General features: G+C 41.6%; 2 protein-coding genes across 10 annotated transcripts in view; one reads left to right on the top strand and one right to left on the bottom strand.

Moving 5' to 3' along the window:
• Nucleotide 1: 1 nt before the first annotated feature.
• CB3H14orf119 (chromosome B3 C14orf119 homolog) lies at nt 2–2,653 on the bottom strand. Its single transcript, XM_060619239.3, has 2 exons — nt 2,534–2,653; nt 2–1,154 (listed from the first exon to the last, which is right to left on the bottom strand). Exon 2 carries the CDS (start codon nt 1,151–1,153, stop codon nt 725–727), a length of 429 nt encoding a protein of 142 aa, XP_060475222.1. The 5' UTR covers nt 1,154; nt 2,534–2,653; the 3' UTR covers nt 2–724.
• Nucleotides 2,654–2,868: 215 nt separating this feature from the next.
• The window catches only part of ACIN1 (apoptotic chromatin condensation inducer 1), a 34,229-nt gene continuing 11,164 nt past the window's right edge, over nt 2,869–25,933 (top strand). For 5 of the 9 annotated variants that reach the window (XM_060619227.2, XM_060619225.2, XM_060619226.2 and 2 more), the window contains exons 1-8: nt 2,869–3,180; nt 4,591–4,656; nt 6,612–6,723; nt 7,136–7,255; nt 15,013–15,101; nt 16,550–17,809; nt 18,311–18,526; nt 19,027–19,142. In XM_060619227.2, the coding sequence (XP_060475210.2) occupies nt 2,869–3,180; nt 4,591–4,656; nt 6,612–6,723; nt 7,136–7,255; nt 15,013–15,101; nt 16,550–17,809; nt 18,311–18,526; nt 19,027–19,142 (2,291 nt within the window). The other 4 variants (XM_060619228.2, XM_060619229.2, XM_060619234.2 and 1 more) reach the window with 4 other exon arrangements.

Genomic DNA, 25,933 nt, shown 5'->3' with positions numbered 1-25,933 from the left:
CTTATGGTTCTGAAGATTCTTTATTTTGATACAAAAAATAAACACTTCAACCTATAAAGAGTGTCACTTGTTTTCATATTGGAGAGCAAACTTACAGAACAGGTATTTGTTACCAGCTCCAAGGATATCACAATATGCTTTAGAAAAAGCCATTGCTATTTGGATTCAAACCAACATCAGCATGGAAGGAGTAACAATTATCTCCCTCTCCTGATTTTTACATACTTTTACAAAATCATCACTAGGAAAGCTAATAGTTGGGATGTCACACAATTATGCCAGAATCTGGTAAGAGTGGTGAAATCAGCCATCTGAATCCAGTTAAACTATAAAAACGTGACCTTTTATCGTCCTTCTCTCCTGTTTCTGGAGCAGGAAGGCTCTACTTTATAGCCTCATGGGCCAGCAATAGGCTTGAGTTATAATATGTAGGTTCCCTTTGGTTATACTCACAAAAGAAGCCATTGAATTCTTGAGGGTTTGACATGTAGAAAGGAGCAAGCTAGGAGGCTGACTGATCTGAATTTACTTAGATGGAAAACATTTCTGCTGGGAGTCCAGTTGATAGGCTATTAAAGTTGAAATAACCAAGCCTGTCCTGGTCAACAAGTTCAGTCAGTTGATCAGGATAGCATCCCTAGACTGTTAAGTGACATATTTGAAGTTCTCACTGTAAAGTTGCAGCTCCATCAGATACGATTATCTTCTTTGATTTTAAAGTCCATCAATCTTTACCAGCTGTAGCAGCCACTGCTTGGTAAAACTTTGCCACGAAGTCTGGCTCACTGACCTCCAGCTGCCTGACAAATTCGTTGCGCTCCTGCTCAGCCCAACCTCGAAACCACTGATCCCAAAGACGTAGCTGACACTCAAAGATACAAGGCGGTCGGTTTGCTCCAGACACACTAAGCTGCTCCAGACCTTCCAGCAGTGGCTGTAATTTTCCCGGCACTGCCTTAGCTACCAGGTCCTGTAGGAAACGCTCACGCTGGGGACCTGACCAACTGGCAAACCAGTGAAGAATACACTTCATCTCCTGGGAAGTGATGTAAGACATTGGGGGTGGGGAAGAGTTAGTAATACTGTCTGGCACTGAGGGTAAGGGAGTAGGGAAGGATAGTGGCATCGAAGAGGAAGATGATTCCAGTGGCATCCTGAAACATAAAAGCACTGTTATATACTCTCTAGATAGGGCAACCAAAATACAACTTTCCGACAAAGAATCTTACCGAAAATCACCATCTACAGATAAAGTTATTTTTCACCAATTCAATTTACAAGAAAACAACAGGGTACTTCACATAGGTTATTCTCCAACTACCTTAGAGAAGTCACCCCAAAATAACTTCATATTTGCCAACCTCCCTCCCTTTCAAACCCATTAGCCTCCCCAACCACTGCTTCTCTCCATTATTCTTATAAAGAATCTAAAAATAACCAACACATTTCTTGTTCACTCTCTCTGGCCTACTTCTATGTTCCAGGTTGAGTAAAGAAAAATGATAATGTTGGTCCACCTCATCTTCCTTAAAATGAAAAAAGGTACATATTTTTTTAATCTAGTACATGCAGCTGGTGAGGGCCTAGCTGCTAATAATTCCAGAGCTATCAATGGTGAAAAGCATATATGATAAGTCTTCTTTGTAATGTGCACATTGCCTCTGAGATATGCCAAGAGCTTCATAACATCCATTACTTCCTTATATTTCCTGTTAAAGCACCAGGAAAAATTAAAGAGCAAAGTAAGTGAGCGTGCCTCACCCAAAATAAGATAACACAGAAAGGAAAAAATAGAAGAAGCCACGTGTTTATTCAAGACTGAAAAAAGTCTAGTTGGTTTGATGACTTAGGAGTGTAACAAGTATCATACTGCGGGAGATGGATGACAATTTATGTCTTTGAACATTTTCCTTAAGGTTTAATATATAATACCTATTGATGCCCTGTCATTGATTTGCATCAGTAATGCAAATGGAAGGTCAGTCGACTTGAATAGTTTGAGTTCCACAGTTTGAATGTCTAACAATGAAAACTTTAAACTACTTGTCTATGACCCATTTTACTGTTTGTGTTTCTTCTGCTGCAGGTTGGAGTATTTGTAGTGACAAAGAGAAGAATCCGTAAGCAATTAACATCAGTTCAGTACCCAAACAGTACAGGGAGGTTGCCTTTTTCACAGAGCTCCTCCAAGAAGCAATCTCTCCTAAAGGAACTTTATTCTTACTCGGGGAAAGGAGAAACTTTTGCCTAGTCTTGCGACATGGCCTCCACAGCAAACTCAAGTTCAATAATTTTGAATTAGTTCACAGTCTGGGCCCAAAGACACGGTGCCGCCACTTGCCCACTTTGGAGGCCACGGAGCCTGGCATTCTAAGATCCCAAAGAGCAACGTAGCCTTAGATGGGAGTGGCGGGGATTCAGATATCGGGAGGCGGCAGCTGTACCGGTAGGAGAGCGGGAAGTGTGCCCAACTAGGGTAACCCGCAAACACCGAGTCTGACCCGGCCCAGGGAGGGACTTCTACCCCGCTTACCTCCCCTTTCCTCTCACAGGGCACCTGGAGACCGTCACAAAGTGCTTAAACCCCAACTGTCGCCGCCGCTTCCATGTTTCCTGAAAACCATAAGCAGGGCCAGCCCGGCAGCCCACGCACTTCCGGTCCCGGAGCAGCCCCAAAAACCCAAGCGCCTCAGCGCCTCAGTCTTAGGTTCGGAGATAGCCGACTAACTCCGATTTTGGTTAGGCCAGAGTCGAGGGCTTCCGAGTACATTCGATTCAAAGCCTCGGTAAGACGAAGATAACCGAGTTCTGAAGGCCGCGTGAGGAAGGGGGCGAGGCTGGGAGGATGGGAAGAACTGATTGGTGCCGATGTTGAGACGGAAATACCCGAGCAATTCCGGAGGAACCCGAGGAGTTCTGAGTGGTAATCGAGGGGTTGACTATGGCAGTGGGCGGGGTCAGCTCGGTACGTTCGAAGGGCGTTGGCGGAAATTACCGAAGATGCCCGAAGCCGTCGGGACGGACCCGAGTACCTCACGCAAGATGGCGGAGCTGGAGGAGGTGACTCTGGACGGGAAGCCTCTTCAGGCGCTGCGGGTGACCGACCTGAAGGCCGCACTGGAGCAGCGAGGCCTAGCCAAGAGCGGGCAGAAGAGTGCCCTGGTCAAGCGGCTCAAAGGGGTGAGAAGACGGCGTTGCCGGGGTGTCGGAGGGGAGCGGACCCGGTAGAGACGAGTCTCTGCCGCGGCGCAGGCGCAGTGTCCGGGCTCCGCGCGAGCTCGCTCAGGCCGCCAGCGCGAGCCTCCGGAACCGCGCGCACGGTGGTTGGTGAGGCTCGCGCTGGAATAGAGACAGCGCCGGTTCCCGCCTTAACGGCAGCGGCGCGAGCCCAAAATGGGAGGGTGCGCGCTACTCTCCCGGAGTGTCTTAAGCTCCTTCCTCCTTCCCCCACCCCCTCCTTGTTTGTGTCTGTGGTTTCGGCGCATGCGCTGCAGAAGGAGTTAAATCCCACCACTACCACCGGCGTTGCTGGCCTCAGGGGGGCGAATTGGGCTGGGTCAGAGTTAGGGGTATAGTTGGGCGGAGGGGTTAATGGGGCTGGTGTCGGTATCCGGAGGAATAGGATTGGGATAGGGTAAAACGCCTACCTGATTAGATTAGGAGGTGAGATGAAGAGAGACCTTGACTTGAAAGGACTCGGTTGTAGAGGGGTGTATGATTTATCCAGAAGCAATTTGGGTGGATAAGAGTTTGGTGAATATTGGTGAGAGAGGTGGGGCAGGTTGTTATATGTTGGGGATTTTGAATCGATTTGAGTAGTTTAGGGTGGGATCGTCATGAGGTGGATGGATTTGTGTGTATAGATTTGGTGTAAACGGAGGTAATGTGAGGATGTCATGGTTTTAATTGGGGTTAATTAGGATACATGGTGTTTAGTCCCCATTAGGGCTGAGTTGGCTCAAGGGTTAAATTGACAGACCGTTGCCTGCCTGTACAGAGCTGACGGTTTCGTGTGTGTGGATTGGGTCAGCCACAGTTTAGAGTCTGTGGTCATTTTGTTCTATAGCCTCCTTTTTGAAATTTTTATAGACTTGATAAATCTAGGTGCCACTCTGTTGGAAACAATACAAATTCACTCAAGTAGATCTAGCCCTGGGTAACTGACCAAGTAATTCAGTCAAGCCAAAACCAGCAGCCCCATGTTGGTTTCCTGTATTTGAAGCTGACTTGAGCATTTGAAGTCATTTTACCTGCATGGCCAGATTTAGAAGGGACATTAGTCAGAAGTGCAGAAGATAATAGAGATTGTAGTACTGGTTCTGTCACTGTCACTGATTTTATTACATAGCCAGGTCGCTCATTTTCTTCATGTGCCTGCATTTTACATTTGTACATTTGGGAGCAGTAACCATGGCTACTTTTAAGGGTCTTCTGAAGATGAGTAAGAACAGTATTAGTAAAGGGCTTTTAGGTTCCTGGAAAAGGAGTACAGTTTAAGTGTGTATGGTTAGTCATTGCATTCAATGAAGAGATTGGGGAGTGGTGGGTTTTTTCCCCCAAGTTTCTGACTTTTGCCATTCTCTATACCAGGCTCTAATGCTAGAAAATTTGCAGAAACACTCAACACCCCATGCTGCATTCCAGCCAAATTCCCAGGTAAGAAAAAAAATTTATTAGATAGGGTGGGCTCTTTGGATGCACAGACATATGGAAGGACATAATGATGTATATTTGATGGTTAATTCCTCACCAGTATTTTTCTGAATTCCCTGAGTTGGAAAAGTCCTCATACCAGATCAGATGAATTCTAATAAAAAAATTCAGAAACAGAATTAGAAGAGCTATTAGTTAATTTCTGATACTTGCAATGATGTGTGCAAAAAGATGTGGTTCCAATTGATGAAGTGTAGTACAAGAATCTGGAGCCATTCATTTGCCATTGATTTGGAAAAAGTAGTTGATGTCTTTGAATGAAGACATGAAGTAGACAATCAATAGGGCAGTGTAGGATGATACTTGCTGATCAAGAAGAATTCTTGTGTTGACATAGATTTTCCAAGAATTCAATCCTTTGGAAATATCCACCATTACTAGTGTTAATGCTAACTGTGCACTTACTTGTAAATATCATTAATTACTCTGTTACTTAGGGCAAGAAACTTAACCTTTAGATGCCTTGGATTCCACAACTTCTATGTATAATATTAGAAAAGGTTGGACTATATCCGTAGTTTTATAACTGCTCTACTTTAGTTTTGTAGACCTGCTTTTGGGGGATTTCTGGGGAAGATAACCTTCTTCCCAAGTGGGCAGGTGCTCATATTCCCCACCTAACTAAATTTGATCTTCTTTTATCTGTCTTATATATTGAGTTTCAGTGTAAGATTTTTTTAGAAGAAACAATTCCACAGTTTAAAAAAATAAAATTCTTAGACTGCAATTTCATAAGACTCTTTTCAGCTTTTAAAATCCCCTCATTATAGTATGTTATGTACTTAAAGGAAAAATCTAGGTCTTTGTTAGTGCAATGTTGTGCAGCTCCAGTACTAGGTGAAGTCCCAAGATACTATGGAAAAACAAGAGAGCCTTCCTAGTCCCTTGTTACCACTTCATTAAGCTATGTCATAATCTAGTCTGTTTATGGAAGTTTAGTTAAGTATAAGTGTAAGAAACTATATGAGTTAATCAGTTTATGATTATATTCCATTTATTCATTGCATTTTAGTCTTTGAAGCTTTGCTTTATTAACATAGGATTTTTGCAGTAAATCTGTACGTTCTCTAATAAATGCAACCCACACTTTATCAATGTCCATTGAGTACCAAGAGATGCATCTCTACTTTAAGTGAAAATAAACATTTACCATGCTTAGGAAAGATGACTAAAAACAAACAATATTCAGATTTTTTCCCTTTTTTTGGCATTCTAGTAGGACTTGCTAAGCAAGAAGGTTCTGGGAAGGACTTGTGACAGAAGAGTGATGTGGGACTCTGTGTTACAGGAAAAAATGGGAAAAGGGATTAAGCTCCTGGATTTTAATGTTGTTACCAAGGATTTTTTCCCACCCAAAGAAAAAGGAAGTTAAAACTCTGTTTAAATGATGAATAGACATCCCTTTTCTTAATCTCTTACATAGTTTAAGTGCCGTATGTAAATTTTGGAGTTGTTTAACAAAATGATCCCTGGATAGGTGGAGATTTACCTTTTTTTATCAACAACAAAATGACCTAGTAGGAACTTGTATTTTTTCCTTTCAGTTCTTGATATTACTAAAAAGAAAATTTAGATTAACTTTAAATAACATTTTAGATTAAAATTTGGATTAAAACATAATTTTGCAGGAATTTTTATTTTAATTTGGGCATCACTCTTTCGTTGGGACTAAATATTCAAGATAAGAAATTATGTGCAGTTCCTCTTTTTGCCATCTTTTCTGAATCATAGGGTTATTTATTTTGGTCCTCACCATAATTAGAAAAGGGCCTTCCAACATTTTGATTATCTTTCTTGGGTTCAAATATAAGGAGTAGACTTTTGCTCCATGGAATTTTCTTCCTTGTGTTTTCCTGGTTTGCTTTCCTCGACTTTCTTTTTCCATGTCTTCTACACAGATTGGCGAGGAAATGAGCCAGAACAGTTTCATAAAGCAGTATCTGGAAAAGCAGCAGGAGCTACTTAGGCAGCGTCTGGAACGTGAAGCCCGAGAAGCTGCAGAACTTGAAGGTAAGCCCAGACTGTCACTTCTTTCAAGGAGTTCTTCATTCTTATTCCTGTCACTGAATAGATAGGCCTGTTTAAGTAGGCAATTTCAGGAGTAAGTCAAGCTGAAACTGCTACTTACTTGCTTTGGTAGTTAAGCCAAGTGAGTTGTTATTTACTTTTTGTCAGGGAAGAAGACACTTAATTTGACTGTTAGAAAAGGATTCCTGCCAATAGGAAGAATTATAAGTAAATTAAGCTGCCCTTTAAATGAGGTAGATCTTAATCCCAGGGAGTTTTTTCTCTATGTACAGTGCTCTCTTTAGTATATACTCTGTGTCCCGTGACTTTGCCTGATCTCCTTCGCTCCTCTACATATTCCCACATGCTGAGCCCTTCACTCCCTCCCTGCCCCGACCCAATCTGTGCTTTGCAGAAGCTTCAGCTGAGTCGGAGGACGAGATGATCCATCCTGAGGGAGTGGCTTCCCTGCTGCCTCCTGACTTTCAGAGCAGCCTGGAGAGACCAGAGCTGGAGCTCAGCAGACATTCACCCAGTACGTATCTCCCTCCCCACTGCGCTGTTTTGTCAATCCTGCGTAGTTGGTGGGGGGAGGTAGTTACGCCTCCTTTCATGCTAAGCCTCCGTTAAAGTCCCAGGGCAGTTCTGTGACATTGATACTTCACATCTGTTTGTCATGGGAATTATGTCCTTTTTGAAGTCTGCTTTCACCTCTGTGTTGTGACAACCTCTCAGAGTGTTTTAAAGGCAGTATGATTTTTCTTCGCATCTGTACCTCTTTAACCTCCTCTACTTCTGAATTTACAGGAGTCACAACTCTGTCATCTTTTCACTAGTTGTATGGGTTACATGTTGCCCATCCAGTCACCCCCCCCAAATGGACATCTGCTGTAGTTTATTAATTCATTCAACAAATTTTCATTAAGTGCCTTTTGTATGCTAGACACAAGCTGGGCACCAGGAATATAGGAGGGCAAGGACAAGTCTCTGCCCTAATGAAATGTATAGTTTAGTGAAGAGATGGACATTAGTCAGGTTATTGCATAATTATTACTGTTGTGCTCTGTGCTCTCAGAGGCAGTGCAGAATATCATGTGAGCATATTACAGGGAGCTCTAACTCACTGTGTAGGGTGGGTTCAGGCAAGATTAGTTTTTCACATAAAAATTAAGCACCCAGTTTCGCGTAGTATCTCAAGCAAATGCCTGTAAACACAGCCTTTGTTTTCTAAACTACCTAAGACGGTATACTTTTAGGGGAACATGTATATAGGACGTGGACAATAAATATATTAAAACAATTTGTAATTAAAAGGATTGTGAATCATTTTCAATGTTAGTGGTCATGGGGAAGGTGATCACTCCATATTTAATATTTTTAGGACATGTAGAAGTTACTACCTCTTCTGATGAATATAGAATTCCTTTCTGAACATAGATTTTTTTTTTTTTAGCAGATATTTAACGGTAAGAGAAAAATAAGTTATTTTAGAGATCTCTTTTCTTCTCAAGTACAAAAGTAGCAGAGTCTCAGTTGATCCATTTTGCTCCTAATACTCTTTTCCCCATGATTGTAAAGCCAGAAGGGAGGGGGAAAACTCTTCTAGATTAGTTGTCAGTGTTTTCAGAAGTCAGTCACGAAAGTATTTATTAAGTTTCTGCTGTGAGTATAGGGGGTGTTAACACATTATAAAGTCTTTTTGGGAGAGGAAAATTGCACATACAGCCATTAAGAGAAGATGGTGTGCTTTAAAGTGATACATAAATAGTACAAACACATGGACCATAAGAATACAGAATAAAAGTTCCCTGAGGACTGCAGTGATGAGAGAGAGCTTCATGGAAAAGGTGTAGGATTTGAACTGAGCCCTAGAAATCAGTAGGATTTGAATTGGCTCAGAGGAAACAAGAGAGTATTTTTAGGAAGGAACAAATGCATAGAAATAATGAATGTGATATTTTTATTTTTGTATGTTTATTTATCTTTGAGGGGGGCGAGGTGGAGGGGCAGAGAGAGAGGGATAGAGGATCCAAAGCAGGTTCTGGGCTGATGGTAGCAAGGCTGGTGCAGGGCTTGTGGATTGTTTTTCTGGGGTTTTTTTGTTTGTTTGTTTGTTTGCCTGTTTGTTTGTTTGTTTGTTTGTTTTTACCTATATGAGGCTCAGACTCATGAGATCCAGGAGATCATGATCTGAGCCAAAGTCAGATGCTCAACCAACAGCCACCAGGTGCCCCTGGATGTGATATTTTTAAAGGAGAAGTAATGAATTAGTGCAGCCAGAGTGAAGTGGTCTTACATATTCAAAAATAGTCAGAAGGGCTGGGTGGCTCAGTCGGTTAAGCATCCAGCTTCGGCTCAGGTCATGATCTCACTGTCCTAAGTTCGAGCCCTGCGTCGGGCTCTGTGCTGACAGCTCAGAGCCTGGAGCCTGTTTTGGATTCTGTGTCTCCCTCTCTGTCTCTGTCCCTCCCCTGTTTGTGCTCTGTCTTTCTCTCTCTCAGAAATAAACATTAAAAAAAGAATAGAGAAACAACTTGTAAGGTAGATTGGGATAATAGTGCAAAGGTCTTTGAATGTTAATTCAATGAATATGAGGTTTTTTATTCTAAAGTAAGGAGAAACCACTGAAAATTCTTAATAGGAGCATGATTTGATGAAGAACTCTCTTTAAATAAAAGAGTCTCAGTTCTGAATGTAATTTGAAATGAAAATAATAAATGGATCCTGAAACAAATAAGGTTTCAAAAGCAAATAAATTAGAAGAGATTACTGAAGTAAATTGTAGAGCACAGCTAACAATTGCCATTTGTGCTCTTCATTGTACTGTCTACCATAAACTTCCTACCTCTGATCTTGGTTAGAATATGGATCTCATAGATGTCGTACAAAATTTGGGCAAGATCCTCAACGAAGTGGTAGTTTGGAGTTCTAGCAGTGTGTATTTGGAGCAGTGGTAATGCCTAGAGTTTACCCAGAAAATTAGATTCTTTCAAGGTTCGCTGTGTTAATCTGCCATAGGCCAGGAAACTATTGAGATACCAGTTTATTTGGATGTTTTGGGAATCCTCTCTTTAATTAAGATTTTGATTTTAGGTTTCTAGTGACATATTTTGCTAATCGGTAGTGGCACCTGATGATCTGATTTTTTTTTTTTTTTTTTTTTTTTTTTTTTATTACTATTTTTAAGAATGTGGCTTCCTGGGCCTTACCCCAAGAGTCTCAGGGAATGGGAGTCTGGGATTCTACATGTTTTTAAAAGTCCCCTGGTAGTTTTGTTAATCAACTCAATTTGTGAATGACTAACTGAAAGAATAATTTTTCAATATTGTATTTGATGAGGATCTTTGGCTTATATTCCAGCAATCTCCTGTTTATGTGTTATACACAAAACCCTTTCCTTCTTGACTTCTCTTTCTACCACTTTCTTCAGATTTTTCTAAGGTATGGGGAGTCCATAGTCAGAAGTTGTCTGGACTCACCTCTAGGTCATGATTGGGTATACAGAAATTCTTATTGCCGCCATTAGTTATTTCAAAAAGAGTCCAATCTAGGAAAATACAAAAACATTTAAAAGTGGATATCAGGATACAGGTTCTTTAACAAAGGTATAGCTCTAGGAAATCTTAACTAGCCTTTTGCTTATAGGGCATACAGTCCTCATTCCTTTTTCTTGTATTAAATGTGAAAGCTGAGATTCTAGAGAAACGCTAGTTAAGTTACTTACTCAGCTGCCATGAGTCAGATTTAGGTTTGGCATCATTGCCAGTTCTCTTCTCTTAATTCCTGCTTCTCATTCATACCCAAGGATACCCTTTGTACACAGGCTTTGGTGTGATCTCTAACTACCTTACTTGGGTCTTGCCAGTCCTGCCCATGGATTTATCTTCTAGAATGAAGATACTGCTTTCCTATGTGGACCTTAAACATTCTTCACTTCTCCACTGTCTAGCAGCCACCTTACACTTTCTCCTGAAGGCTTCTGGCTTTGGAATCTTAGAAATCTTATATTTACTCTGACTTGCTTTTCAACTCCTAAAATACACTGGCTCCATCCTTTGCTAAAGGTACTCAGTTTCTACACATACTGTTAACATCTGGCTTAAGACACTTACGTTAAGACATCTTGTGCCCATCATAGAAGATGTCACCTTTCCCAGAAGCTTGTCTGCATCAGATCAGCTCCTTACTAAGAGCTAGAAAGTGATTCTTGATTTCTTTATTTATTTTTTTCTTTATATTTTGTATTGCTTATTGAGTTCCTATTTTATGTCTGAGGGTCCCCTCCAAGTTGTCACTTTTTTTTTGCTAAACACTCATGACCAAAACTTTCTGAATGGCCCATGTCTCTTTGATGAATCAAGTGCTTCCAGAGGGTTAACATTTGGAATCCTATCACTGTAGTTTTACAGCATCTGGACAACATTATGATCCAAGTTATAAATAGCACTCAACTTTCAATAGGTAGAGAAAAATGCTCTTTGCTTGTACATAAATTTTAAAATCACAATTCTAGAACTCTTTGACCTGTATAACACATTAATCTGGCCAGCTTTATAAAACATGTCTTTTTCCCACCCCTTAAAATCACATTTGTTTATTCAGAGCATATGTGTGTTTACTGAAAGCCTGTTTTTCACCACAAAGCATTTTAGTATGGCTGTAAATATGTGCATATAATTTCTGTTTATGAATTGAAAAGAAAACAGAGAATGTTTCTCAGAACTTGCCGTGATAAAAACGAGTACTTGGGATGGCTAGGCCTATGAATTTTAGCTATTTATAGGATTTGAGGAGTATTTTTTTTCTTCCAGAGGATAGGATTTTATCCTTTTAATAATATTTATTGTCAGGGCACCTGGGTGGCTCAGCCGATTAAGCGTCCAGCTTCGGCTCAGGTCATGATTTCATGGTTCATGAGTTCGAGCCCTCCATCGGGCTCTGTGCTAACAGCTCAGAGCCTGGATCCTACTTCAGATTCTGTGTCTCCCTCTCTTTCTGTCCCTCTCCTGCTCGCACTGTGACTCTCTCTCTCTCAAAAATAAATAAACATCTAAAAAAAAAGTTAAATAATATTTATTGTTTTATTACAAAAGTATGTATTTATTAAAGAAAATTTGGGAAAACTAGAGAAAACAAGTTTTTAACTTTTTTTATGTTTTTATTTTATTTTGGGGAGAGAGAAGGAGAGAGAGCATGAGCAAGGGAGGGGCAGAGAGAGAGGAAGACACAGAATCTGAAGGAGGCTCCAGCCTCTGAGCTGTCAGCACTGAGCCCAACACAGGGCTTGAACCCACGAACCGTGAGATCAAGACCCGAGCCGAAGTCGGATGCTTAACTGACTGAGTCACCCAGGCGCCCCAAGAAAACAAATTTTTAAATCATCCATAGTCCTACACACTAAAAAAACCTCAGCTGATATTTTGATGTATAATTTTCCCTATCTTTTCTTTGTCTGTGTATAAGCTTAAAATGCCTACAAAATTCAAATCTTCACGTTACCTCTGACCTGGTTAACTTTTTTTTTTTTCTTTTTTTTGAGCATCTGGATGATTTTTTTTTTAAGTGTTTATTCACCTTTGAGAGAGAGCATGGGCAGGAGCTCATGACCTGAGCCAAAGTCAGACACTTAACCAACTGAGCCACCCAGGTGCCCCTGCATGATTTTTTTTAAGCTTACTTATTTATTCTGAGAGAGTGAGAGAGTGGGGGAGGGACAGAGAGAGAAAGAAGGAGAGAGGGAATCCCAAGCAGGCTTCTTGCTGTCAGTGTAGAGTCCACCATGGGGCTTGATCTCAAGAACTGTGAGATCATGACCTGAGCTGAAATCAAGAGTCAGACACTTAATTGACAGAGCCACCCAAGTGCCCCTGAGATTTTTATTTTTAAATAATCTCTACACTGAACAAGGGGCTCAAACTCAAAACCCTAAGATTAAGAGTTGCATGCTTTACCAACTGAGCAAGCCAGGTGCCTCCTAAGACATTATTTTTGAATTATTTTTTATTTTTTAAGTAGGCTTCATGCTGTGCGTGGAACCCAACGTGGGGTTGGAGCCCAACGTGGAGTTTGAACCCACAACCCTGAGATCAAGACCTGAGCTGAGATCAAGATTCGGATGCTTTAACTAAGCTACCCAGATGCCCCAAGACATTTTTTTTTTTTTAGAGCAATTTTACGTTCAGGGCAAAATTAAGAGGATGGTATAGAGATTTCCTGTATGCCTTCTGTTCCCACCCATGCATAGTCTCTCCTGTTATCCACATCCCCCATCATTGTGGTACATTTCTTAAAATTGATGAACCTACATTGACAAGTCATAATCACCCAAGATCCATAGTTTACCTTAGAGTTCACTCTTAAGTTGTACATTTTGTGGGTTTGGATTGATGTATAATATGTACCCATCACTCCAGTATCATACGGAGTATTTTCACTGTTGTAAAAGTTCTCTGTGCTCTGCCTGTTCAGCCCTCCTGCCCCCAGCCTCTGCCTTTTTTTTTTTTTTTTTGGTTAAACTACAAAAATAACTTCTTTCTTTTAAACTTTTGTAAAGGAGCTTTATCTGAAATTAATGGAAAACAATCTTCTTTTGGTTTATTCAAATTGTAATTTAACCTATTTCAGGCCACTTAATTACTAAATCCTTATTGATTATTATAATCACATTATTTATTAATTTCCTACAGATTATCCTTCAAATGTTTGCTAGAGAGTCTGGCCTGTCATTATATATCCTAAGCACATACCCATAATGCAGGTGTTTATTCACTAACCCAGATGTAAAATGGTATATATTCAGAGATCTTATTAGTCAAGTGATGATGGAGTAAAGTTTTACAAAATATGTGCAGTCTTCTAGTTCATTTTATGTTTATTTTTTTTAATGTTTATTTTTGAAAGAGCCTGAAAGTGCAAGCAGGGAAGGGGCAGAAAGAAAGGGTGACAGGATCAGAAGTGGGCTCTGTACTGACAGCAGAGAGTCCAATTAGGGGCTCGAACTCATAAACTATGAGATCATGACTTGAGCAGGTTGGATGTGTAACCAGAGGAACCACCCAGGTGCCCCTGTTTCTTCTTATAATTACAGAAGCAAAGACTAGTTCATTTTAGTTCTTTGGTATATATTTATTTTATTTTTTTTAAGTAGCTCCGCATCTAATGCGGGGTTTGAACTCATGACCCTGAGATCAAGAGTCACATTTTCTACCAACTGAGTCAGCCAGGTGCCCCAAATTGTTGGGATATAGAAATAAGAAGACTGAATTAGACCTCACACCGTTTGCTTTATTTGCACCAATTTAAATACTTTTAGTGTAGGATATGGTTTTATGGATCATTTAAGTTTTGTACTATATTAAAATTGAGCCCAATCTAGCTAAGTATCTGGAATAATGTTTAGGCTGCTTTCTAAGGTGGTTCTCATTGATATTTGCATTGTATTCTGTGTAATATTTTAATCCTGGTAGGAAACTTAGAAATCTTTCAATCCATCTTTTTTCCAGCTTTACATGGAGTTCTTTTGAAATGACCTAGACTAGTGGTTTTCAAGCTTTCTTGAACTTATTTTTCCTTCCAAAAAGAAATCTTACCTTGAGCTCTTTATAGCCCATTTCTAAAGCCCTGTGCAGGGCTTGAAGTAATTTCTAGCAACTTAGGGCCTGAAAACAATTCATTTAAGTACTTATTTCATGAGATTGTTGTTTCACAAACTGGTTTGTCAGGTAATCCAGAAAAATGGTGACAAAACATTTTATAGAAATAAGTATACTTTGTATTTGTACATCCCTGCTAAACAGTTTGAAGCCCCTAGTAGTTATTTTACATGTATTTATTTGAGTTATTTGTAATCTGTGAATTGGCTTTGAGATACTGAAAATATTCCAGACATGCATAGCAGGAATTATCAATAAGACCTTGACTCTTAGAACTTGATATGGTCTTCTGCTTAGAAGTCAAAGAAATTGATACATATATATATTGGCTAGCTCATATACTATGATTTAAAAAAAAATTTTTTTTAATGTTTGTTTATTTTTGAGAGACAGAGTGTGAGCAGGGGAGGGCCAGAGAGAAGTGGGAGAGACACAGAATGTGAAGCAGGCTCCCGGCTCTGAGCTGTCAGCACAGACCCTGACGCTCATGAACCGTGAGATCATGACCTGAGCCGAAGTTGTATGTTCAACCAACTGAGCCCCCAGGCGCCTCACTCATATGCTATGATTGATTGAATTTTAGAAAGCAGCCTTGAACGAGTGTTTACGCCATGAGTCTGACTTGATTTTCTTTCGATAGGAAAAAGCTCCTCTATTTCTGAAGAAAAAGGTGAATCTGATGATGATAAACCAAGGAAAGGAGAAAGACGATCATCCAGGGTCAGACAGGTAATTCAAATACCTCTTAAAACATCTATCACCTCTTGGTATTGCTTTGGCTATCTTCTCCTTCTCTTCCTCAGACTTTTTCAGAGTTGGTGTCTCTTTAGATTTCTGTAGTTATCTTCTTTCTCGTCTCTATCTTTTTTTTTTTTTTTTTTTTTGCTTTGGTTTTTTTAATTAAAAAAAAAATTTTTTTTTAACATTTATTTATTTTTGAGACAGAGAGAGACAGAGCATGAATGGGGGAGGGTCAGAGAGAGAGGGAGACAGAATCCGAAACAGGCTCCAGGCTCTGAGCGGTCAGCACAGAGCCTGATGCGGGGCTTGAACTCATGGACTGCGAGATCGTGATCTGAGCTGAAGTCGGACGCTTAACCAACTGAGCCACCCTGGTTTTTTTAATTTAGATCTGCTCTGGTGTTCAGATTTCTAAGCAAATCTGCATAGAAGCAAATATATAAAAATTAAAATTTAATTGTGAAAATTAACAGGCTGGTCTATATTTCTAAAATACATTATTAGAAAAGATACAGTTATTTAATTAAAACTTTAAAGCCAGGGGCACCTGGCTGTCTTCAGTCGGTAGAGTATATGACTCTTGATCTCGGGGTTGTGAGTTCAAGCCCCATGTTGGGTGTAGCGATTACTTAAAATCTTTAAAACAAACAAAAAAATTTTAAAGCCATATGATACAGTATTAAGTGAGCAGAATACAAAATGATATTTGTGGTATAATTATGAGTATGTAAAAGAAATAGTGGGGAAAAAATTAAATATACCAAAACGATAAGAATAATTACATTAAGTGATGATACGTCAGTTCCCCCACCTGCCCTGCTACTTTCTAGATGTTCAGTTTATTTTTATTTATTTATTTTTAATGTTTGTTTATTTTTGAGAGAGAGTGCGAGCAGGGGAGGGGCAGAGAGAGAGGGAATCACAGAATCTGAAGCAGGCTCCAGACTCTGAGCTGTCAACACATCCGGACGCGGGGCTCAAACTCACAGACCGTGAGATCATGACCTAAGCTGAAGTCCAACACTTAACCAGCTGAGCCACCCAGGCGTCCAAAGATGTTCAGTTTATTTTTAAAGCTTGAAACTAAAAACTAGTAGCAGTTTCATTATTGTATTCCTTTTGGTCACTATTTTGATGCCTGTAAGAGCTCGATAAGTCATGCTTGTTTACTGAGACACTTGTTTATGTTGCTGAAAACATGTGTCTTTGAGTTTCTCCTTCCTATGTATATCTTGTAAGATACTTTTCTCCTCTGTTGATAGTGAGCAAATATACTTGGAACTATTGTATATCTTTCCTTTCCAGGACACCTGGTTGGCTTAGTGGGTAGAGCATGTGACTCTTAATCTCAGGGTTGTGAGTTTGAGCCCCAGGTTAGCCATGGAGCCTACTTTAAATAAATAAACAAATAACTATCTTTTTTTTTTTTTTTTCAGGCAAGAGCAGCTAAACTCTCTGAGTGCAGCCAGGCTGCTGAGGAGGAAGAGGACCAAGAGGCACCTTCCAGAAATCTACGGGTCAGAGCAGATCGAAATTTGAAAACGGAGGAGGAAGAAGAAGAGGAGGAGGAAGAGGAGGAAGATGAGGAAGAGGAAGAAGATGATGAGGGACAAAAATCTAGGGATGTACCAGTCCTGAAACAGTTTGAGGAAACAGAAGAGAGGGAAGAGATACCCAGAGCAAAACCAGAGGAGGTGATAGATGAGAGATCCCAAACCATAAGATCCCAGGAACAGGAGGGGTTAGAGAGAGGAGGGAGAGTTACAAGGTCCCAGGAGGAGGCCAGAAGAAGTCATATGGCCAGACATCAGCAGGAGAAAGAGATGAAAACAGTTTCTTCTCTTGAGGAGGAAGAAAAGGAAGTAAAAATTTTAAAAGGCTTCGAGGAAAAATCAAAATCCCCTTCCCCTCCTCGACTGACTGAAGATCTGGAGAAGGCCCCTCTTGTGCTACAACCAGAGCAAAATGCCAGTGAGGAGGAAACTCCCCCACCTTTACTTACCAAGGAAGCATCTTCTCCACCATCTAATACACAACTCCAGAGTGAAGAAGAAATAGAGCCCATGGAAGGCCCAGCTCCCCCTGTCCTCATTCAGCTGTCTCCTCATAATACAGATGCTGAGGCCAGGGAGCTATTAATATCTCAGCATACTGTCCAGTTGGTGGGAGGCCTGTCTCCTTTGTCCAGTCTTGCAGACACCAAAGCAGAATCTCTAGCAGAGAAAGTGCCAGAGGAGAGTGTCCTGCCTCTAGTTCAGAAAAGCACACTAGCTGAATGCTCAACCCAGAAGGGTCTTGAAACTGAGTCAGAAAAATCTGCTCAACCACTCCCTCTAAAAATTGAGGAATTAGCACCGGCCAAAGGGATCACTGAGGAATCTCTGAAACAGCTGTCTTTGGAACAGAAGGAAGGCAGAAGGGCTTCTCATACTCTTCTCCCAAGCCACAGATTGAAACAGTCAGCTGACTCATCCTCAAGCCGGTCCTCCTCTTCATCCTCCAGTTCTAGATCAAGATCCCGCTCTCCTGACAGCTCAGGCTCTCAATCTCACTCATCTCCAAGATCCAAGCAGAGAGATGGATCTCGGGCACGTACTCACACCAACCCTCGTGGTAGATCTGAGATGGACTCCAGATCAACGTCAGAGTCCAGGTCACGTTCCCGTTCCCGTTCCGCGTCAAGCAACAGCAGAAAAGTAAGTGTGGGAGAATCTTGGGTGCATTGATGTTTTTTTATCTTGTACTCCAGTGTTTTTCAACCCCAGGAGAACCTGTTATAATTCCTGGCAGGAATGGGAAAAACTATTTTTACTCCCCAGGTCACTTTCCTATCATCTCTGAGTCTGATTTTCAACTCATTGATCCCTAGAGTTCTTTTTCATTTTTTGAGTCCCTTTGATTCCAAAGTTGAATCATTTACCCGTCTCCTTCATTAGACTGTAAACTTGAGGACATGGACATGCCTTTTTACATGTGTATTCTAGTATCCCAGCATCTCAGCACCTTAGTTGGGACTTAATAAATAATTTGGCAAATACTCTAGGAAGTCCAAGAGATCACTAACTCAAACAAGAATAAGCATAAGAGACAGAAGGGTCTAAAGTATTAAACTGAGTCAGCAGAAATTGGAAAACTCAGTGATGTACTAAATACATAATCATATAAAATAATTTGCTTTATGTGCTTCATTTCTTTAGTCTCTGAGCCCTGGAGTCTCCAGAGACAGCAGCACCAGCTACACTGAAACCAAAGATCCCTCTTCTGGTCAGGAGGTTGCAACTCCACCAGTGCCACAACTGCAGGTCCTTGAGCCAAAGGAGAGGACTTCCACCTCATCCTCTATTCGAATGAGGCGTTTAAGCCAACCTGAGCCAGCCGAAAAGCATGTGACCCAGAGGTTACAACCTGAGCGGGTAGGCTGTTATGCCCCCTCCCTAGTGGGAGATGGAGGATTAGGCATGATTTTCCCTTTTGTGTTAGCTGTAAAACTGAAAGGTTGGTCTGGATAAGGTTCGGTAGAAACGTTGATATTTGGGGATACATGGAAGATTCCACTGAACTCCGTTCCGGCTCCCTGGTTCATGAAAGCTCTATGTGAGGCTAAGCAGCAAGGTTCTCATCTCTAGGGCTCCCAGAGTCACTTCTGTAGAATGTCTCCCTTTTTTCTGCCCCAAAGGAAGCCTTTTCTCAGTTCTCTCAAAAAAATTTTAATAAAATTATTGCTGGCATAGAAATTCTTGAAGTGGCATTCCATTCCACTTTCTAAACTAAAATAATGAAGATATATAGGGCTAAGTGTGGAGCTGCTACTGTGTAAGTCCTGCTCTGCCTTATACCAGCTCCAGGTTAAAGAAAAGGAACCAAGCAGATTTAAGTACGTTGCTATGTTGTTTTGCTATGTTTGTCCTGACAGGGGAGCCCAAAGAAGTGTGAAGCTGAAGAGGCAGAGCCACCAGCTGCCACACAGCCCCAAACCTCAGAGACCCAGACTTCTCACCTACCAGAATCAGAAAGGATTCATCACACTGTGTAAGTAATCGATCTTGTCTGGGGTATAATAAGGAACTGGGAGTGAGGGGTAGTTATTCACTCCCTGGGGTTCTTCGACTACGCAGTCCTAGTTTCCTTTTAAAACAGAAGGCAGAGCTTTATCTGGACAAAGTCTAGGTTTCAGTTGTCACATTAAGAGCTGCCACCAGAATTCTTAAGGTAGTCTGAAAAGTGGTGGTTAGAGCATAAGGAAACCCATTTCTGGGATCCTCTGACCAAAATAGTCAGGTCCTTTAAGGAACAGGCGGTAGGGACTTTGGTTTCCAAACTCAAGACAGTGAGGGAGTTGACTCAGGTCAGCTTAACTCAGTCTTTAATTCACGTTTACCAGCTACATCTGAGCCTGGGAACACAGTTTAATAAAGGATATCAAAAGTCTACTGAGAAAGGCACAGGGGGTTTGCTTTTGAGTTTTCGCTGTTTTCCCTGGTTGTTAGCTGTCTTTTTATTAAGCATAATCCATCGTAGTTTTTACTGGATACGATACAGCAAAATATGAAGTGTACATGAAGGAAGTCAGAAGTTTATTTGGGGGCCCCGTAAGACCCTTGGATTGATTTTTGCCATTTATATAATTTGAACTTTTTATTCCTTGTATTTATTTTTAGAAAAATACAGGTAAGAACAGGTATATCATTCAGTATTCTGAGCTAGGTACTATAAATTAAGAAGCATTTGAACCCAAATTCCTGGCTTCAGAGTCCCATGGGAAATGAAAAGCAAAGCATTGTGGAAATAAGATTGCTTAGCTTTTGGACATCAAGAATCCTGTACTGCTTTAGTGAACATCCTGTGTAGACAGTTGACCTAAAGTTGTTCCATGTTGGTTTTATGTCGTTTTAACACTAATACTACCAGTATGATTTTCCCTTTTATGTAAAAGTCTAATAATTTACTCTCTTATGAGAGTTTCGGACTGACTATCTTGCCTCAGACTTTGGAGGGTGGTGGGCAGGCGATTGATTACCTCATTTCCTTATGACTTTAATACTAGTTTCGTACTCTATCTGTATAGTTTTTGCCTTGGGATATACCCTTGCTGCTGTTCAGTCTAATGGTCTTGCCTCTGCTGCCATCTTGTGGCCATTTTTTGGTTTGAATGTCAAAAGTTCACTCGACTTTGAAAAGTTTTTGTTTTTCCCTTTGGGGATGGGTACATTATCCTTTGGAGAGGGGTTTTTCTTCTAGGACCATAAAGTGAAAACCCAGCGGATTCTGGAAGGTGTTCAGGATTCCCCAGCTACACCATCGATGAGGAAATGGGGTGACAGCTTCCCTTCCATATCCATCAAGCAGAGATAATACCTGCCCTCCTCTACCCCATCCCATGGTGGGGGGGTACAGCATGTCCTTTGTGTAATGGCAGTTTCAAAGTAGGTGTTGACAACTTGCTACTAATTGGGCCTGAGGAACTGCCTCCTATGCACCTTGAGAGGCAAGTAATTTTCTGAAAAGGTTTTGTTTGCCCTAATATTCAGTTGGTCTGTGAGATCCTGGCTATAAAACGGCACTTGATGCCATTTTGAAACATCTTTATTTCTGTACTTTTGCATGTAAGCCTGGGACAAGTGAAGCTTGGAGTCATATAGAGTTTTTCTCCCCACATAAAGGTGGCTTTGATCTTTCATTTTACAACTGAGGCAAGCAATCTAGTTACATTGATTCCAACAAGGTGATAGGCAAGTGGCACCTTGGGCAAATACTGAGATTGTCCATTGTTGCCTAGGCAAGCTTCAGTGGAGCAGCCTATAGATTAGAAATGCAATCTGGCCTCAGGAGTAACTCACACACATCCCCTTTACTTACTTTCCCTCTGCCTGTCTTCCAGATGGTCTATTCAGCAGCCTAATAAAAAGACATGCCCAACGGCCAAAACCTGTAGGCTATTCTGGCATTGGATTTGATAAATGAATCTTTGAGAAAAGTTTGCCTACATTTCTGGAGGCTCAACCGAATCACAACACTCCTCCTAGTCCTTCACCCCTCTAGAGTCCTAGTGTTCAGCCTGGTGGCCAATTTTAAAAGTGGGATCAGCAGTGCTAAATGGAAAAGACTATTTGTGGCTTAACCTTGGTTTTCCAGTGTGTCTCAACAAGAGAGCTAGGGCCTGTTGATTCAGTAAAGTGTTAAAAAAAAAAAAAGACTTCATGGACCTCTCAGCACCTGGAAGAAATTGCCTAACTTTTTCCGTGCTTTGTTAAATCCATTCTGATTGTGTCCTGAGGAATTCTAAATTTATGAGGTAAGGTATCTTGTCATTGCTTGGAATAGTAATTTGTGAGCCCTCAGTCCTATTTCGGTTGGGCTATGTTCCAAAATCCAATCTTTGCCTGCTATGGATATAACAAAAATGTCCTCAGACAGCAGAAAATAATGCTACTCTCTTTTACATTAAAAAAATAGAGGGGAAATAAGAACTTTCGTGTGGGCAGCTGTATCATCCAGCAGTAGTTAATTCAAACTTGAATTTTTCTGAATACAACCTTCCTGAGGACACAACCCTTGCAGGCAATAGCAGTTTTGGACTTTTGGCTTGCCTGAGTATGAAGGAAGGAAATGGTCCTTTAAGCCAGTGTGACAGCGTAATGGTTACTCTCCAGGGGACCTACAGTGCCAGTATGCAAATGATGCATAATTTTAAAAAGTAAAATGTATTATTCTCAATAGCGTTCGCTCACTGAGAAATGAGGATCTAAAGACATACTCCCCAAATCATTCTGTTCTTGGTTATCTTGGAACTAGTATGCTCCTACAGGATTATGTATTTAAGTCTCACTGCCTGGGAGTAGTCACATCCCGTTATTTCTTAGAAAGTTTCATATCAGGTCTTTAGCTCATGAATGTTCTACAGTAACTAAAATTGAGACGTGTATGCCTGTAGAAATTTCCTTTCCCATCAGTTTCTCTGAATCTTGATATGAACTGTAATATGTTACTAGTCTCCAAGTAGTTCGGTTCTTCTGGCCTGCAAATGCTTTGTGTGCTCTTTAATTATAGATAGATATCTCCGACCCCCAGCCCCCATGCAATTTCACAGATTTTTCAAAGATATCAGAAATATTTGTGCAAGAACTTGGTGTGGGAAAGGAGATGTCTGGATGCTTTTTGTCTAAAAGGGGCTACAAAGAAAAGCTGCATGGGGCTCTGACAAGTAGCTAACAAGGTTTTGGGACTGGGCCTGCAAGTAGATTGAGCCCCTTTGGGGGGCAATTCGAAGGATTCATCTTTTTCTTATGAAAATAAAGTCTTGGGAATCTTGGATCCCACAGAATTGTTTGTGGGGAAATAGATGGCACAAACTCACTGTGTCTTAAGAAAGCCAAGGATAACAGGTAAAATTCTTATTCTTGAAAAAACGAGATAGAATTTCCAAGAAAGAAATATTCTTTCTCCAAGGAAGCCGCTTCTGGAGAGGCATATTGGCAGCCCAAACTATTTTAGGACATTTGATGGACAGGGAACATTTATCTGAGGATGTTGGAAGCTAACATTCTTCGTGAGGTAACATTTTCTGTAGGAATTCCATCTACAATAATTTTTAAGAAGAAAACTTAGGGGAGCTTGTCTGGCTCAGTCAGTAGAGGGTGTGACTCTTGATCTGGAGTCAAGAGTTTGAGCCCCACCTTGGGCATAGAGCTTTTTTTTATTTTATTTTATTTTATTTTTTAATTTTTTTTTTTAACGTTTATTTATTTTTAAATGTTTTTTTTTTTTTTTAACGTTTTATTTATTTTTGAGACAGAGACAGAGCATGAACGGGGGAGGGTCAGAGAGAGGGAGACACAGAATCCGAAACAGGCTCCAGGCTCTGAGCTGTCAGCACAGAGCCCGACGCGGGGCTCGAACTCACGGACCGCGAGATCATGACCTGAGCCGAAGTCGGACGCTTAACCGACCGAGCCACCCAGGCGCCCCTTTTTAAATGTTTTTTTTTTTAACGTTTTATTTATTTTTGAGACAGAGACAGAGCATGAACTAACGTTTATTTATTTTTGAGACAGAGACAGAGCATGAACGGGGGAGGGGCAGAGAGAGAGGGAGACACAGAACCGGAAGCAGGCTCCAGGCTCCGAGCCATCAGCCCAGAGCCGGACGCGGGGCTCGAACTCACGGACTCACAGACTCACAGACCGTGAGATCGTGACCTGAGCTGAAGTCGGACGCTTAACCGACTGAGCCACCCAGGCGCCCCCATAGAGCTTTAAAAAAAAAAGAGGAAGAAAACTTTTAGTTCAGCAAGCAATGATTTTTTTTTTTTTAATGTTTATTTACTTATTGGGGGGATGGGGGAGGGGCAGAGAGAGAAAGAATCCCAAGCAGTTGTCCTTGCTGCTAGCGCAGAGCCCAACATGGGGCTTGAACTCTGAACCGTGATATGATGACCTGAGCCGAAATCAGGAGTCAGATGCTTAACTGACTGAGCCACCCAGGTGCCGCTCAGCAAGCAATTATTAAAATGTCCTCCTGGTACCCCCAGTGACAGTCTTAAATATTTATGGAGGATTTCTTTGTGTTAGGCCCTGGGCTAGGGATGTAGCCCCTGACCTTGAGGAACCCTGCAAGGTGGAGGTGAGGGGCAAGTCAACCAGCGGTTATCATACAGAGTGATGAGGTCTTTGCTGAAAACCTGTCAGACCAACTACCGAATACCTTCACGTCAGAGAAAAAGCAGTCTACTCTTTGAGAAAACTCAGAAAAAGTTCCATAGGTGGCATCAAATGAGATAATGACCTATTAAATGTACATGTGTTTATGTATATCTTTACCTTGACTTGGAGTCAAAAGTCATCCAAGCCAGACTCTTAAGGGCGAACTCATCACACTTCCATGAGATAGGTATTGTTGTTATCCCCACTTTACAGATTAAGAAAGAGATACACAGAATCAGAGATTTGCCCAAAACCACAGAACTTGTATGGGAGCTGGGGCAGGCCATGACTAGGCCCTAGCCAGTTTGACTGCAGAGCTCTCAGTCTTACTGGGCAGACAAGGACCACTAAGTGAAAGGAAATGTGTAATGTGTAAACATGACCACTTTAGCATGTGGTTGGCATGTATGAGATTTTAAGCATTGGGGAGTAAGTTTTATTCCTAGCTAAAAGCTCTGGTATTACAGATGAGATAATACCAAGCTTTTGGTTAAGTACCCAGGAGCTTGTCTTAGTGTTAAACCTCTGCTGCCACTAGGACGCAAAAGGAGCACCTTTGCATTCAACAAAGCAGTGTTTTTGAACATCTCCTGAGTGCTTTCTTTGAATGGTTAGAGTCAGCTTCCTATTTCACATGTAGTCTGGTGAAGATGCCCATGATTAATAGTTTCTGTTTAGTTCCCAAACACTTTCGGCCCAACAGATATCCCCCTACCCCTGCCCCAGGTAACTGCTGTCTTCAGTTTCTCATCTACTTCAAGCCTTCACCTTGGAGTCCTTGCTCCAAAATGTGGCCTTCGTGCTACAGCTACCCAAGGTCCCCCTTGCCCTGTTTATCCTTTTCCTTTCTGGCTCCAGTGGACCCCGGGGAAGGGTGACCTTATTAAAGACTCTTTGAAACAAAGTTGTCTGTCATCTCTTTAGAGACACCTCTCCCCCTCTCTACTGGTAACTCAAAAAGGAACTGTCTCTGCTATCCACTCCTCCCACCATCCCTGGAGAAAGGACAGGTTGGAGTAATAACACGTGGTCATTGCTTGGGGTGAGCAGCTAGCTAGCTGCTATAGTGATTGGATAGTGCCAGTTCTCATCCCACCTCCCTGCCATGAACAGCTGACTGGCTTCTAGGATGGGGGGGAGGTAGACACGTAAAAAATTGCTCAGGACCCTCCATTCTGTGTCTCTTTCAACTTTGGCTTTGTTGTCTTCCTTTAATCATTTTTCACTCCCAGCTCTGCTGTTTCCCTTCCATCTATTCTCTGGAATCTTCCAAGCAAGCCGCTGTAACTTTGTATGCCCTCTCCACCCAGCCCCCTCCCCCTCCCCCTGGGAAGACAAGGAGAGCGCACCCTCTCCCTGTGGGGATAGGCCTGGGTAGCTGTTGTAACCTGAGAAAAGAAGGAAAAAGGCCAGATCTATTGAGCCAGCAGTGAGCTCCCTGTGGCCTGCCAGAGGATAAGAACCTTGCTCACTCAGCGCCCTCCCTTTTTTCTTTCCCCTCCCCTGCTGCAGCAGGGCCCTCCCCCATCCGCACACACGGGCTGCTGGGTAAGTGGCAAGATGGCTCCCCTGCATGTCTCCGGCTGATCGCCGCCGCTCCGCCAATACAATAGAGCCAGCCACTACCAGCAGCCTGGCCCTCTTCCTCCTCCTTCTCCAGAGAGACCAATCCAGCCGAACTCGGGGTTTGCCGTGAGGACTTAACGCTTATCTCTTAAAAGCCAGATCTATTTTAGCCTCCCCTCACCACCACCACCACCACCACCACCTCCCCTTCCATTTACCATTTTTTGGATCCCCAATTGCTGCATCTCGATTTTCTCTCTCTGGATCGGGTGGCTGGGGAGGAGGTGGTGGGCTCTTGGGACAAGGAAGGTGTTGTGGTTTTTTGGTTGTTTTTTTTTTTTTTTTTTTATAATTTTTTAGGATTTTTTTTCTTTGGTTTTTGTTATTTCTTCCATTCCAGAAAGGGATAAACAGCACTTCCAGGGGGAGAAAAAAAATCATGTTATCAGAAAGCAAAGAAGGGTGAGAGCCTCACATTTCCATGTATCCCTTTACCCCACCACTTTAGCCCACCTCATCTTCCTTCTCTTCCCCATGGCTTTCATTCCGTCTTTC

The sequence above is a fragment of the Panthera onca genome, chromosome B3 (genome assembly GCF_046562875.1).
Source record: "Panthera onca isolate mPanOnc1 chromosome B3, mPanOnc1 haplotype 2, whole genome shotgun sequence".
Classification (NCBI taxonomy): Eukaryota; Metazoa; Chordata; class Mammalia; order Carnivora; family Felidae; genus Panthera; species Panthera onca.
This window is presented reverse-complemented; position numbering and strand designations above follow the sequence as displayed.